This window comes from Ranitomeya variabilis, chromosome 3 (genome assembly GCF_051348905.1).
Source record: "Ranitomeya variabilis isolate aRanVar5 chromosome 3, aRanVar5.hap1, whole genome shotgun sequence".
Classification (NCBI taxonomy): domain Eukaryota; kingdom Metazoa; phylum Chordata; class Amphibia; order Anura; family Dendrobatidae; genus Ranitomeya; species Ranitomeya variabilis.
Window position 1 is genome coordinate 49,654,334 of NC_135234.1, and position 13,729 is coordinate 49,668,062.

At 44.1% G+C, this 13,729-nt stretch overlaps 1 protein-coding gene across 7 annotated transcripts in view; it reads right to left on the minus strand.

Moving 5' to 3' along the window:
* Nucleotides 1-13,729, minus strand: part of CXADR (CXADR cell adhesion molecule) — a 64,482-nt gene that overhangs the window by 24,063 nt on the left and 26,690 nt on the right. For all 7 annotated transcript variants that reach the window (XM_077294030.1, XM_077294026.1, XM_077294029.1 and 4 more), the window contains exon 2: nt 7,217-7,383. In XM_077294030.1, the coding sequence (XP_077150145.1) occupies nt 7,217-7,383 (167 nt within the window). The remainder of the gene's footprint in view (nt 1-7,216; nt 7,384-13,729) is intronic.

Consider the following 13,729-nt stretch of genomic DNA (forward strand, 5'->3'; position numbering starts at 1 on the left):
CAGACAGCGGGGCGAGGGCCAGACAGCGGGGCGAGGGCCAGACAGCGGGGCGAGGGCCAGACAGCGGGGCGAGGGCCAGACAGCGGGGCGAGGGCCAGACAGCGGGGCGAGGGCCAGACAGCGGGGCGAGGGCCAGACAGCGGGGCGAGGGCCAGACAGCGGGGCGAGGGCCAGACAGCGGGGCGAGGGCCAGACAGCGGGGCGAGGGCCAGACAGCGGGGCGAGGGCCAGACAGGTTGGCCCTTTGACTTTTACCAGTTTTCGCACGTTAAATTAGCCACTCCAAGGAACAGTGGCTGCAGAGCCAAGGAAAACGTAGCCTTTATTTCTCATCTCCGTTGCAGAGTCAGCTATTAACTTAAAAGGGCTATTCCCATCTCCAAGATCCTATCCTAATATGTAGTAGGTGCAATAATAAATATTTGCAAATACCTCCAATTAGAAATGTAGTATAGTCCTTCTGATTTACCATGTCGCTTACCCCATGTGCAGGGCATTGCCCTAGCTTAGGTATCCATGGTTACGACCAAAGTGACAGTTGTCAGTGGTCGCAACCATGGATATCTAAGCTAGTGCAATACTCTGCACATGTGATAAGCAACATGGCTTATCAGAAGAACTATACTACATTTCTAATTTAAGGTATTAATATTATATTAGCAAATACCTCTAATTAGAAATGTAATATAGTTATTTTGATAAGCTATGTTGCTTATCCTATATGCAGAGCATCACAGTAGCCTAGATATCCATGGTTACAACCACTAATAACTGTCACTTTGAGTGGTCGCAATCGTGCATATCTAAGCTACTGCAATGCCCTGCACATGGGAACAGCAAAATAGCTTATCAGAAGAACTATACAACATTTCTAATTGGAGGAATTTGCTATTATACCCAATACATATTAGGGTAGGATCTTTGAGATGGGGTTACCCATGTTTAGATTGTAATTTGCACCAAAACCAAGGGTGCAATAGAGATTCGTGTCTGAGGCAGTTACTTTTTCTTCTGCTTGACAAATAAGCAGGAAGCGTCGCTTAAAAAAAGTATATAAATAAAATAACCCGCACACCTCAGAAGTTTAGACCCGGCTTTCCCTGTAAGGCTACTTTCACACTTGCGTCTTTCTGCTCCCGTCACAATCCGTCGTTTTTTAAAAAAATTTGCAGGCTCCTGCATTTTCCCATAGACTTGTATTAGCGACGGATTGTGACGGATGGTCATCCGTTGTGCACTGGATCCGTCGGAAAATAGCGGTCCGTTGTGCGGAGAAAACGTTCAGAGGAACGTTTTTTCTGCACGTCGGAAAATCGGTCAGCGACGAGTCCTGCGCTGCCCGTCACTGGCTACAATGGCTTTCTCTCTCTCTCGTCCCAGACATATGATCCCGGCAATTTCTTCATTGAAATTGTGGCAACAGCACAAACGACGCGTCCGTCATTACACTGGATGCATCACACACGTTTTTCGATATTTCCGTGACGTACGTCGACACGTCATTTTACTGCACAACAACGTACAGCAGAAGACGGAAGTGTGAAAGAGGCCTAAGGCTACTTTCACACATCAGTTTTTTTGCCATCAGGCATAATCCTGCAAATGTTGGAAAAACCAGATCTGGCGCAAATTGTGAAAAACTGATGCGACTGATCCGGTTTTTTTGCTGGATTCTTTTTTTTTTTTTTTTTTACCCAGGGATAGAATTTTGACTTCCTGCCCTGGGGAAGAGAGGAGAGAGGGGAGAGATTTGTTTAAAAAGACCGGATTCGATAATTTCACCTCACGCTTCATACGTTTTTCACCGAATCCATCGCTGGCCGTTTTTTCGCCGGACAGAAAAAAACGTTCCTATGTACGGTTTCTCCTGCTGCTGGAAAACGAATTTTAGACGGATCCGGCAAACAACGGATAAAACGTGAGGCCATCTGTCACAATCCGGCACTAATACAAGTCTGAGAAAAAAACGGATCCGGTGGCAACTTTTGCCGGATATGTTTTTTCTTCAAAATTCGACGGAAAAAAACTGATGTGTGAAAGTAGCCTAAGACATGTAATGAGGGCTGCTTTACTCCTAGATCTCTGTGTCATTACAAACACCCTGAGGCATTCATCTCTGGCCACTGTCCACTCTGCTATACTCCCCCCCACACTGACTGTAGGGAGATGAAAGCTGCACAGTGTTTGTAATGACAACTCTGCTCCACACACAGCAGATTACAGAGGAGAGAGAGCAGGGCTGTGTGTCCTTACATCTCTCACACACAAAAATAAAGCCACACCTGACCTTCTCTGGAGGAATGTGGTTTTCTTATCCCAATGCATGAGGCCCTTTGCTTATGATTAATCAACATCATCCAGAGGAAAAAGTATCGGCCCTCAGACGAATCTCTGCTAACAAATCTTTGGTGTTTGCACAAATTATAAAATATGTTTTATTCAGCTTTGCAGCCACTATTCCATGATGTGGCCAGTTTTACTTAAAGACACATATGCATTAGATAGCGGTCTATCAAACAATTGTAAGGCGAATAGCCAAACCGGACACCCCAAGGTACAGGAAGCTTGAGTCCAGCCGATCACTCCTTTGTTCACTATGGAAAAGCTGCTGTCAGACATTACCTGCAGCAGCTTTGTTATGACGGCTAAAGCACAGTCACACGGGGAGCAAATACCTAAACCTGACAGACCTCTGTTCAGACTAGGAAAAGCCCTCCTATGACCGTGGTCTGTCCCTGCCTGACTGCGGAGGTTCAAACCCTAAAATAACGCAATGGCACTCCCACTCGATGGCGGCTTATCCTGAATGTCCTTAGCAGCTTCTAGAGAAGAAATTCCCCAAGAAAAAAAGGAATCACACACGAACCAGCTGCAGCCAACATAAACTACAGCAAAATGAATGAATGCAACCAAGTATCACCAGAAGGAAAGGGCACATAAAGCTGAACCCCAAAGGTGACAGGACAGAGAGTAAATGAAACGCACCTGTCACCCAAAACCGACAAACAAAAGGAAACTGAACTAGAACACCCAAAGAAAAGGTGTATCTGCTATTGCTCAGTAGACAGACGCCAACCACAGAACACAGGATCAAGGGGTCAAATCCAGACACATGGCAAGGGTGCCTCCAAGAAGGAAGAGGGGGAAAGGGATCCAACAGGCAGGAGCCTAGTATAAAGGATCACAACACTCATGTGCAATGGTTTCAACTTTGGAGATCCTTGGCAAAAGCCTAAGCTTGGGGCCAATACACCACCAGTAAGTCATTAGGTGAATGTCCACACAGACCGTCCTGGCCTCAAATAACCAAGATTTATTCTGTCTTCTGTATAATACACATGTACTTCTGCTATTTTCGGCTACGGTGGTACTTGGATAAGCGAAGGAGGAACGCAGCTTCCAAGGATGCTGGCAAGTTCTACAGTCAAGCTCTCTTCAATACCTTCTAATCTATAGTACCTGGGAGCAGTAGTGCTCCTCTCTGTACATTGTGAACATTCAGCTGCCACTGGAGCTAAACCAGCTGATGGGTTTGGGTTCAGCACCTCTAACAATCTTTAATTTATGACTTATCACAAGGATAATGCATTCATATAAAAAGTAGTGAACAAGCGTCTTAAACATGCTGTGTAACAGACCCTCATATTGCCCACAGAGCTCACCCTCTGCCCTTTATCTACAGTGGATACGGAAAGTATTCAGACCCCTTTCAATTTTCCACTCTGCTTTATTGCAGCCATTTGGTAAATTCAAAAATTCAGTTCTTCTCATTAATGTACACTCTGCACCCCATCTTGAAAAAAAAAAAAGATAGAAATTTTTGCAAATTTATTAAAAAAGAAAAACTGAAATATCAAATGGTCATAAGTGTTCAGACCCTTTGCTCAATATTGAGTAGAAGCACCTTTTGAGCTAGTACAGCCATTAGTGTTCTTGGAAATGATGCAACAAGTTTTTCACACCTGGATTTGGGGATCCTCTGCCATTCTTCCTTGCAGATCCTCTCCAGTTCCATCAGGTTGGGTGGTGAACGTTGGTGGACAGCCATTTTCAGGTCTCTCCAGAGATGCTCAATTGGGTTTAGGTCAGGGCTCTGGGTGGGCCAGTCAAGAATGGTCAGAGTTGTTCTGAAGCCACTCTTGTTATTTTAGCTGTGTGCTTAGGGTCATTGTCTTGTTAGAAGGTGAACCTTTGGCCAAGTCTGAGGTCCAGAGCACTCTGGAAGAGGTTTTCATCCAGGATATCTCTGTACTTGGCCTCATTCATGTTTCCTTCAATGACAGCTAGTCGTCCTGTCTCTGCAGCTGAAAAACACCCCCATAGCATGATACTGCCACCACCATGTTTCACTGTTGGGATTGTATTGAGCAGGTGATGAGCAGTCCCTGGTTTTCTCCACACATACCAATTAGAATCATCATCAAAAAAAAATCTATCTTCGTCTCATCAGACCAGAGAATCTTATTTCTCATTAGTCTGGGAGTCATTCATGTGTTTTTTTTAGCAAACTCTATGTGGGCTTTCATATGTCTTGCACTGAGGAGAGGCTTCCGTTGGGCCACTCTCCCATAAAGGCCCGACTGGTGGAGGGCTGCAGTGACAGTTGACTTTGTGGAACTTTCTCCCATCTCCCTTACTGCATCTCTGGAGCTCAGCCACAGTGATCTTGGGGTTCTTCTTTACCTCTCTCACCAAGGCTCTTCTCCCACAATTGCTCAGTTTGGCTGGATGGCCAGGTCTAGGAAGACTTCTGGTGGTCCCAAACTTCTTCCATTTAAGGATTACAGAGGCCACTGTGCTCTTAGGAACCTTGAGTACTGCAGAAATTCTGTTGTAACCTTGGCCAGATCTGTGCCTTGCCACAATTCTGTCTCTGAGCTCCTTGGCCAGTTCCTTTGACCTCATGATTCTCATTTGGTCTGACATGCACTGTGAGCTGTGAGGTCTCATATAGACAGGTGTGCGCCTTTCCAAATCAAGTCCTATCAGTTTAATTACACACAGCTGGACTCCAATGAAGGAGTAGAATAATCTCAAGGAGGATCACAAGGAAATGGACAGCATGTGACTTGAATAGGAGTGTCTGAGCTAAGGGTCTGAATACTTATGACCATGTGATTTCAGTTTTTTCTTTATTTAATTTGCAAAAAATTTCTACATTTCCCTTTTTTTTCAAGCCAAGATGGGGTGCAGAGTGTATATTAATGATAAAAAAAATTAACTTTTTTGAATTTACAAAACAGCTGCAATGAAACAAAGAGTGTAAAATTTAAAGGGGTCTGAAAACTTTCCGTACCCACTATATATGCTGTCTATGTACTACTGTATGTCACCAGGAGCCCCCCGCTGAAGAGGGGAGATCAGCAGAGAGACTAATAATCCACCAGCAAAACCAACTGTTCGTGGGCATCTCAAAGGTACCGAGATCCAAAGAGTCATCTACATGGATACAACTGTTTTTTCCTGTGATTCTGGGGAGTGCGAACTACATCAGACTGTAAGCACAAAATAAACCTCCACATGATGGAAATAATGGGTGTCATCACTCCAGCCTAATATGTACTACTTCATACAGTAACATGAACACATTATTTGTACATAATGTAAATTATAAGGATGCCATATACAGTACAGACCATAAGTTTGGACACACCTTCTCATTTAAACATTTTTCTGTATTTTCATGACTATGAAAATTGTACATTCACACTGAAGGCATCAAAACTATGAATTAACACATGTGGAATTATATACGTAACAAAAAAGTGTGAAACAACTGAAAATATGTCTTATATTCTAGGTTCTTCAAAGTAGCCACCTTTTGCTTTGATGACTGCTTTGCACACTCTTGGCATTCTCTCTTGACGAGCTTCAAGAGGTAGTCACCGGAAATGGTCTTCTAACAATCTTGAAGGAGTTCCCAGAGATGCTTAGCACTTGTTGGCCCTTTTGCCTTCGCTCTGCGGTCCAGCTCACCCCAAACCATCTCGATTGGGTTCAGGTCTGGTGACTGTGGAGGCCAGGTCATCTGGCGTAGCACCCCATCACTATCCTTCTTGGTCAAATAGCCTTTACACAGCCTAGGGGTGTGTTTGGGGTCATTGTCCTGTTGAAAAATAAATTATGGTCCAACTAAACGCAAACCGGATGGAATAGCATGCCGCTGCAAGATGCTGTGGTAACCATGCTGGTTCAGTATGCCTTCAATTTTGAATAAATCCCCAACAGTGTCACCAGCAAAGCACCCCCACACCATCACACCTCCTCCTCCATGCTTCACTGTGGGAACCAGGCATGTAGAGTCCATCCGTTCACCTTTTCTGCGTCGCACAAAGACACGGTGGTTGGAACCAAAAAAACTGAAATTTGGACTCAGACAAAAGGACAGATTTCCACTGGTCTAATGTCCATTCCTTGTGTTCTTTAGCCCAAACAAGTCTCTTCTGCTTGTTGCCTGTCCTTAGCAGTGGTTTCCTAGCAGCTATTTTACCATGAAGGCCTGCTGCACAAAGTCTCCTCTTGTTGTAGAGATGTGACACTGGACAATTTCAAAGTTTTCCCAATTTTTTGGACTGACTGACCTTAATTTCTTAAAGTAATGATGGTCACTCCTTTTTCTTTACTTAGCTGCTTTTTTCTTGCCATAATACAAATTCTAACAGTCTATTCAGTAGGACTATCAGCTGTGTATCCACCAGACTTCTGACAACTGATGGTCCCAACCCCATTTATAAGGCAAGAAATCCCACTTATTAAACCTGACAGGGCACACCTGTGAAATGAAAACCATTCCCGGTGACTGCCTCTTGAAGCTCATCAAAAGAATCAAAAGAAGAGTGTGCAAAGCAGTCAAAGCAAAAGGTGGCTACTTTGAAGAACCTAGAATATAAGACATAATTTCAGTTGTTTCACACTTTTTTGTTACACACTTTTTTGTTAAATATATAATTCCACATGTGTTAATTCATAGTTTTGATGCCTTCAGTGTGAATGTACAATTTTCAGTCATGAAAATACAGAAAAATCTTTAAATGAGAAGGTGTGTCCAAACTTTTGGTCTGTACTGTACACGCAAGATGGCTTAACATGGTTGGATTGGAGGATGAGCGGTACCAGGACACCTCTGTGAAAGATGGTATCAACTCCTCCATGGAAGGCAATTACTGTGGGGTGACCACGACGTGCAGAAGACACAGCCAGGGCTTCATATACGTACCATTTGATCGGACTGTTGGGCATCAGGAGCCACCAAGGACCATTCAATATCCAATGTTCCTGTGTCTTCTAGTGCCAATGTGAACTTGCAGTCCAGAACCATTTTCTCCCCTTGAATCCCTTCATATCTCTTCTCTGACGGTAGCAGCTCCAGAGCATTCAACAAGGCTGAAAACAAGACACAAAAGAAACCTTAGATGGAACACTAAAGACAACACAGGTGAACTTTTGATCTTTCATGTACCCATTCCCACTAATGCCCAATATTTGCTTAATTGCTGCACTTTCATTTATTATTGCCTTTCGTCCAAGAGCCATAACTTATTTTTCCATAGCCGGGCAAAAAATTATTTAATTTAGTTTATGTCACCATTTTCCCAAACAACAATTTAACACTAATTTTTCTGTTACTGGACCTGTATGAGGGCTTTTTTTTCACGTGCCAAGCGGCCTTTTCTTTATAGATGCCAATTTGTGATACATATGATGTTTTCATCTTTTTATTGATTTTTTTTTTTCATAAAAGGCAATTAAAAGAAACTTAATTCTCAAGCTTTGATTTTGTTTCACCTTACATTGCTTAGCATACGTTACACAAGTATGATATATGATATATCAAAATTAAATGACACGAAAAATGTTTAAAAAAATAAACCAAAGAAAAGATAGTATTAATTTTTTTTTTTTTTTTTAAAGTTTGCTAATCTTCCTTAAGAGACTTGAAACTGCATTACTGACATTTTAAAATAGTTGAACAGGAGTGACTGGAGCAAGCTCAAGTCGCTGCTGCTTCTGCTGCAGGCAGATGCCAGCTGTGTAACACAGAAGTGACCTTTACTGGATACGGTGCGGGCTCAGCTCCTGAGCGCACTCTACACACAGAGACCCGATGTGTGATGTACATTTACATCACACGTCAGGAAGGGATTAAATAGGTTAACCAGACAGAACAATAATTACTTTATAAGATGGGCCCACAAGTGATCAACAGCAATGTGTAGGGAACCTTGGTCGTAAGCACTGCATTTCCTAGCAGCATGTCTAATGCAAGGCCGCCAATGAGCTGAGAATTCCTTAGAATAAATATATATATATATATATATATATATATATATATATATATATATATATATATATATATATATATATATATATATATATATATATATTTTTTTTTTTTTTTCTTTTAGGTTGTCAAAACTACTAAACCATCATCATCATCCATGGTTTGTCAGCAGAATATTTCCTCAATGTCTCACATCAATGGGGTCCCAAACCTTAAACCCCAACTATGGAAATATAGTAGGTCAGACAAGGAAAGGTGGCGAAAACTAGGTGGTAACCCCATAATGCTCCTCACGTTTAAGGAGTTTTCCCACACATGAAAATTCTCAGGATAAGTGACAGATCGCTGGGGAGTCGAGTGCTGGGACCTTCTGCATACTGAAGACTAAAGCTTTGATTGACTGGCGAGGAGGTCAATCACTAAATTGTCTATGGGATTATCGAAGGAAACCAAGTACGTTGCTCTGCCATTTCCATAGACAATGAATGGAGGGGAGCAAGATTGACCTCCACTCCAATCAGACTGAGCTCTGATGGAGGAAACGCTTATGGCACCAGAATAACTAATGGAGAATTCATTTGCATTAGCAGATATCACTACTAGGCCCATAGGATCCTCTAACAGATAAATGTCCTCAAAAAGGAAAAACAATACCCTCTCCATTTATAAACGCACTCAAACATTTTTGACGCTCCCATAGAAATAGAGGGAACCGTACATGTAGTCAGATCTCCATTCCAGGCAATACGCACCAAGCAGAGCAACGAGAGCTCAAGAGATGGGAACACCATTACCCGGACCCTCATGGCATATCCTTATCACTATGCCATAAATGCCCCACCTTTAAAAAAAAAAAAAAAAACTGCGTAAGCTACAATTCCAAAAAATGCTCTTACAATAATGGATGTTACTTGTTTTTTTTCTTTCACCTTTGTCACAAAAAGCGATTTACAAGCAGATGCAGAAATAAGCTGTGCCCGCAACTACGACGGTGAATTCCCACAAGATCTTGATCTCTGTAACCCAGACGCTAGTTTTATTAATACAAGAAGGTAAAGTCACCTTATACAGGGGTCGCTAAGAATTCAAACATTTCTGGGATTGTCCCTTTACATTGGATTATGTGTGGATTCTATAGACTTTCAATTTTTGTCCTCATCCTAACACAGGCCATCAACGTTTGACTGGTGGTGACCACATTCTCATCATGTGGTCACTGACACAGAGCACCATGCGCTGACATGGTGCCACCTGGCTGATTAGAACTAATAGCCAATATCCTATTGATAAGACCACTTACTAAGGATTAACGGGGGCCAAACCCTCAGCTGAGAAACCGGTCTATAGAAGCGATCATCGCTCGGTCCTTGAACGTTTTTTGGGCCATTTGCTGTCAGTGGTAGTGAGCCCATTCACAACTTCAGTAGGTGGCCATATTCCAGCTCCACAGAGGTCCATTAGGCCTCCACTGTACAGAAATACAAACCAGCAGGTGTTTGCTCCAGACTTATTCTTCCCTCGACTAATTGCCAAACACAAATTACAGTGTTGGAAACGGTATGGTAATGCAAAGAGATTGGTTATCCACAGACAGCAACGTTCAAAAGTTTTAGACAGGTATGGAAAAAATGCTGCAAAGTAAGAACACTTTCAAAATGGAAGTGGTATTAGTATATTTCGATCAATGAACCAAACACAAAGTGAATGAACAAATGAAATCTAAATCATCAATACTAGGTGTGACCGCCCTTTGCCTTCAAAACTTCATCAAAGCTTTACATCTTATACATAAGCTTGTACACTTTTTTTTTTTTTTTTTAAGTACTGTAACTCGAAAGGGAAGTTGTTCCATACATCTGTGAGAACTAATCAGATGTTTTATGGATGTAGGCTTGAGCAAATCCTTTCCATGTAATCCCACAGAAATTTGATGAGGATGATGAGATCAAACCTCATTGGGGGCCATATCACTTTGAGGACTCCTTGTTCTTCTTCGTGCTGGAGATACTTCTTAATGACATTGCCTTAATGTTTGGGGTCGCTGGCCTGCTGCAGAATAAATTTGACGTCAGACACCCTCCTTGATGGCACTGTATGATGGATAATTATCTGCCTAGATTTCTCAGCATTGGGGACATCGTAAAATTCTGACCAAATCCATTTGTTGAAATGCAGCCCCAGACTCGCACAAAACCTCTCCCATTCTTCACGGTTGCCTGCAGACACTCGATATTGTCCTGCCCTGAAGCACTTCAGTGGCCAAATTGCCTTCTCTTACAGCCAAATATTTTAGAACTCATCAGTCCGGAGCACCTGCTGGCATTCTTTTCCAAGTTCCTATGTTTTTGTGTTTAAGGTACCTTCACACTAAACAACTTTACAACAAGAACGACAACGATCCGTGACGTTGCAGCGTCCTGGATAGCGATCTCGTTGTGTTTGACACGCAGCAGCGATCTGGATCCTGCTGTGATATCGCTGGTCGGAGCTAGAAGTCCAGAACTTTATTTGGTCATCAGATCGGCGTGAATCGTCGTGTTTGACAGCAAAAGCAACGATGTCAGCAATGTTAAACATGGAGCTAACGGCCTGTGAGAACGATAAGTGAGTCACCGCTACGTCACAGGATCGCTCCTGCACCGTTGTGGAGCTGCTGTGTTTGACGTCTCTACAGCGACCTAAACAGCGACGCTGCAGCGATCGGCTCGTTGTCTATATCGCTGCAGCGTCGCTGAGTGTGACGGTACCTTTAGTGGGTTCACTTGGCCTTGTTACCACGTTGAAGGTATGGTTTTGGGGTCAAAATTTTTCCATGAAAACCGATTCTCTCAAAACTTGTCCGAACAGTTGATGGATGTTCCTGGATCCCACTAGTTCAGTGATGGCGAACCTATGACACGCGTGTCAGTGCTGACACGCGTAGTCATTTTCAGTGACACGCCGGCCGCCGGCCGCGGCCCCATAGAAATTGCTTCTTTCCCAGGGTCTGAAGGAGAGGAAACTCTCCTTCAGGCCCTGGGAACCATATTAATATGTAAAATAAAGAATTAAAATAAAAAATATTGCTATACTCACCTGTCCGACGCAGCCTGGACGTCCGCGAGGGAACCGGCAGCGTTGTTTGCTTAAAAATCGCGGTTTTCCTTCCTTACTTGAAGTCCCGGCTTGTGATTGGTTGCGTGCCGCCCATGTGACCGAGACGCGACCAATCACAGCAAGCCGTGACGTAATTTTAGGTCCTTCAGGATTTTAAGATTACGTTCCGGCGTTGTGATTGGTTGCGTCGCCCATGTGACCGCACGCAACCAATCACAACGCCGGAACGTAATTTTAAAATCCTGAAGGACCTAAAATTACGTCACGGCTTGCTGTGATTGGTCGCGTCTCGGTCACATGGGCGGCACGCAACCAATCACAAGCCGGGACTTCAAGTAAGGAAGGAAAACCGCGATTTTTAAGCAAACAACGCTGCCGGTTCCCTCGCGGACGTCCAGGCTGCGTCGGACAGGTGAGTATAGCAATATTTTTTATTTTAATTCTTTATTTTACACACATTAATGTTGTTTCGATACCGATACCCGATACCACAAAAGTATCGGATCTCGGTATCGGAATTCCGATACAGCAAATATCGGCCGATACCCGATACTTGCGGTATCGGAATACTAAACAATGGCATCCGATCCGATTTTTTATCGGATCGGATGCCATGCAGGAGGTCTGTGGGTCCAAACAACAGAGCTCCGGTGCAGAGCGTCTAGGCCTGGGACTTCCGGTAGGCTAGTCGCAGCTCCCGGAAGTCCCAGGCCTCTGCGTCGGATCTGTGTTGTTTGGGCGACATTGCGCTGCTCCCTGCTGCGCCGACCAGAAGTCCCAGGCTGCACTTCTGAGGCCTGAGGAGATTGCTGTCTGGACTCAGGCCCTGTGATTGCTGTCTGGACTCAGGCCCTGTGATTGCTGTCTGGACTCAGGCCCTGTGATTGCTGTCTGGACTCAGGCCCTGTGATTGCTGTCTGGACTCAGGCCCTGTGATTGCTGTCTGGACTCAGGCCCTGTGATTGCTGTCTGGACTCAGGCCCTGTGATTGCTGTCTGGACTCAGGCCCTGTGATTGCTGTCTGGACTCAGGCCCTGTGATTGCTGTCTGGACTCAGGCCCTGTGATTGCTGTCTGGACTCAGGCCCTGTGATTGCTGTCTGGACTCAGGCCCTGTGATTGCTGTCTGGACTCAGGCCCTGTGATTGCTGTCTGGACTCAGGCCCTGTGATTGCTGTCTGGACTCAGGCCCTGTGATTGCTGTCTGGACTCAGGCCCTGTGATTGCTGTCTGGACTCAGGCCCTGTGATTGCTGTCTGGACTCAGGCCCTGTGATTGCTGTCTGGACTCAGGCCCTGTGATTGCTGTCTGGACTCAGGCCCTGTGATTGCTGTCTGGACTCAGGCCCTGTGATTGCTGTCTGGACTCAGGCCCTGTGATTGCTGTCTGGACTCAGGCCCTGTGATTGCTGTCTGGACTCAGGCCCTGTGATTGCTGTCTGGACTCAGGCCCTGTGACTACTACAGCAACCATCATCCAGTGAACTGTGGGGTGTCATTGGCCATTACTGAGATAAGTGAGAGGGAGGCATCAGTGATGGCGAACCTGTGGCAGTCCAGCTGTTGCAAAACTACAATTCCCATCATGGCTGGCCATTCAAAGCAAAGGCTTTGGCTGTAAAGACATGATGGGAATTGTAGTTTTGCAACAGCTGGAGTGCCACAGGTTCGCCATCACTGGAAGAATTCCCCCTCCCCCTCACTTATCTTAGTTCACGGCACCCCACACAAGTTAAATAATAGCAAGACCAACAAAAGAAACCAACTGACAGATGAACAAAGAAGTCACTAAGCAGGTAAGTTAATTCTAATTATACATATTTGTTATTTAAACTATACATGTCGCAAAATTGTTTTTTTATCAAGGTGACACACCACCCAAGTTATGCTCGGTTTTTTGGCGAATTTTGACACACCGAGCTCAAAAGGTTGCCCATCACTGCACTAGTTACTGCCGGGTTTTGAGTTGATGTCACTACTGTATATCTTCCAATTTCAAAGGGAAACATGATGCATCTTTCATCTCCTGCATTTACTGGCCGAATCAGGCCATGACTAAGGACATGTCAGTCTGGAAAGCACAGGCCGGCTATAAGGGCTTTGAACATTAAAATATACATACATACACTATATATGCATATACACACATTATATATATATATACATACACACACACAGTGTGTCTGTGTGTGTGTGTGTGTGTGTGTGTGTGTGTGTGTGTGTGTGTGTGTGTGTGTGTGTGTGTGTGTGTGTGTGTGTGTGTGTGTGTGTGTGTGTGTGTGTGTGTGTATATTTTATTTGGTTTATTTTAAGTCCTCGATGTCTGGGCTCAGGAGTTCCAGTTCAGAGAGCGA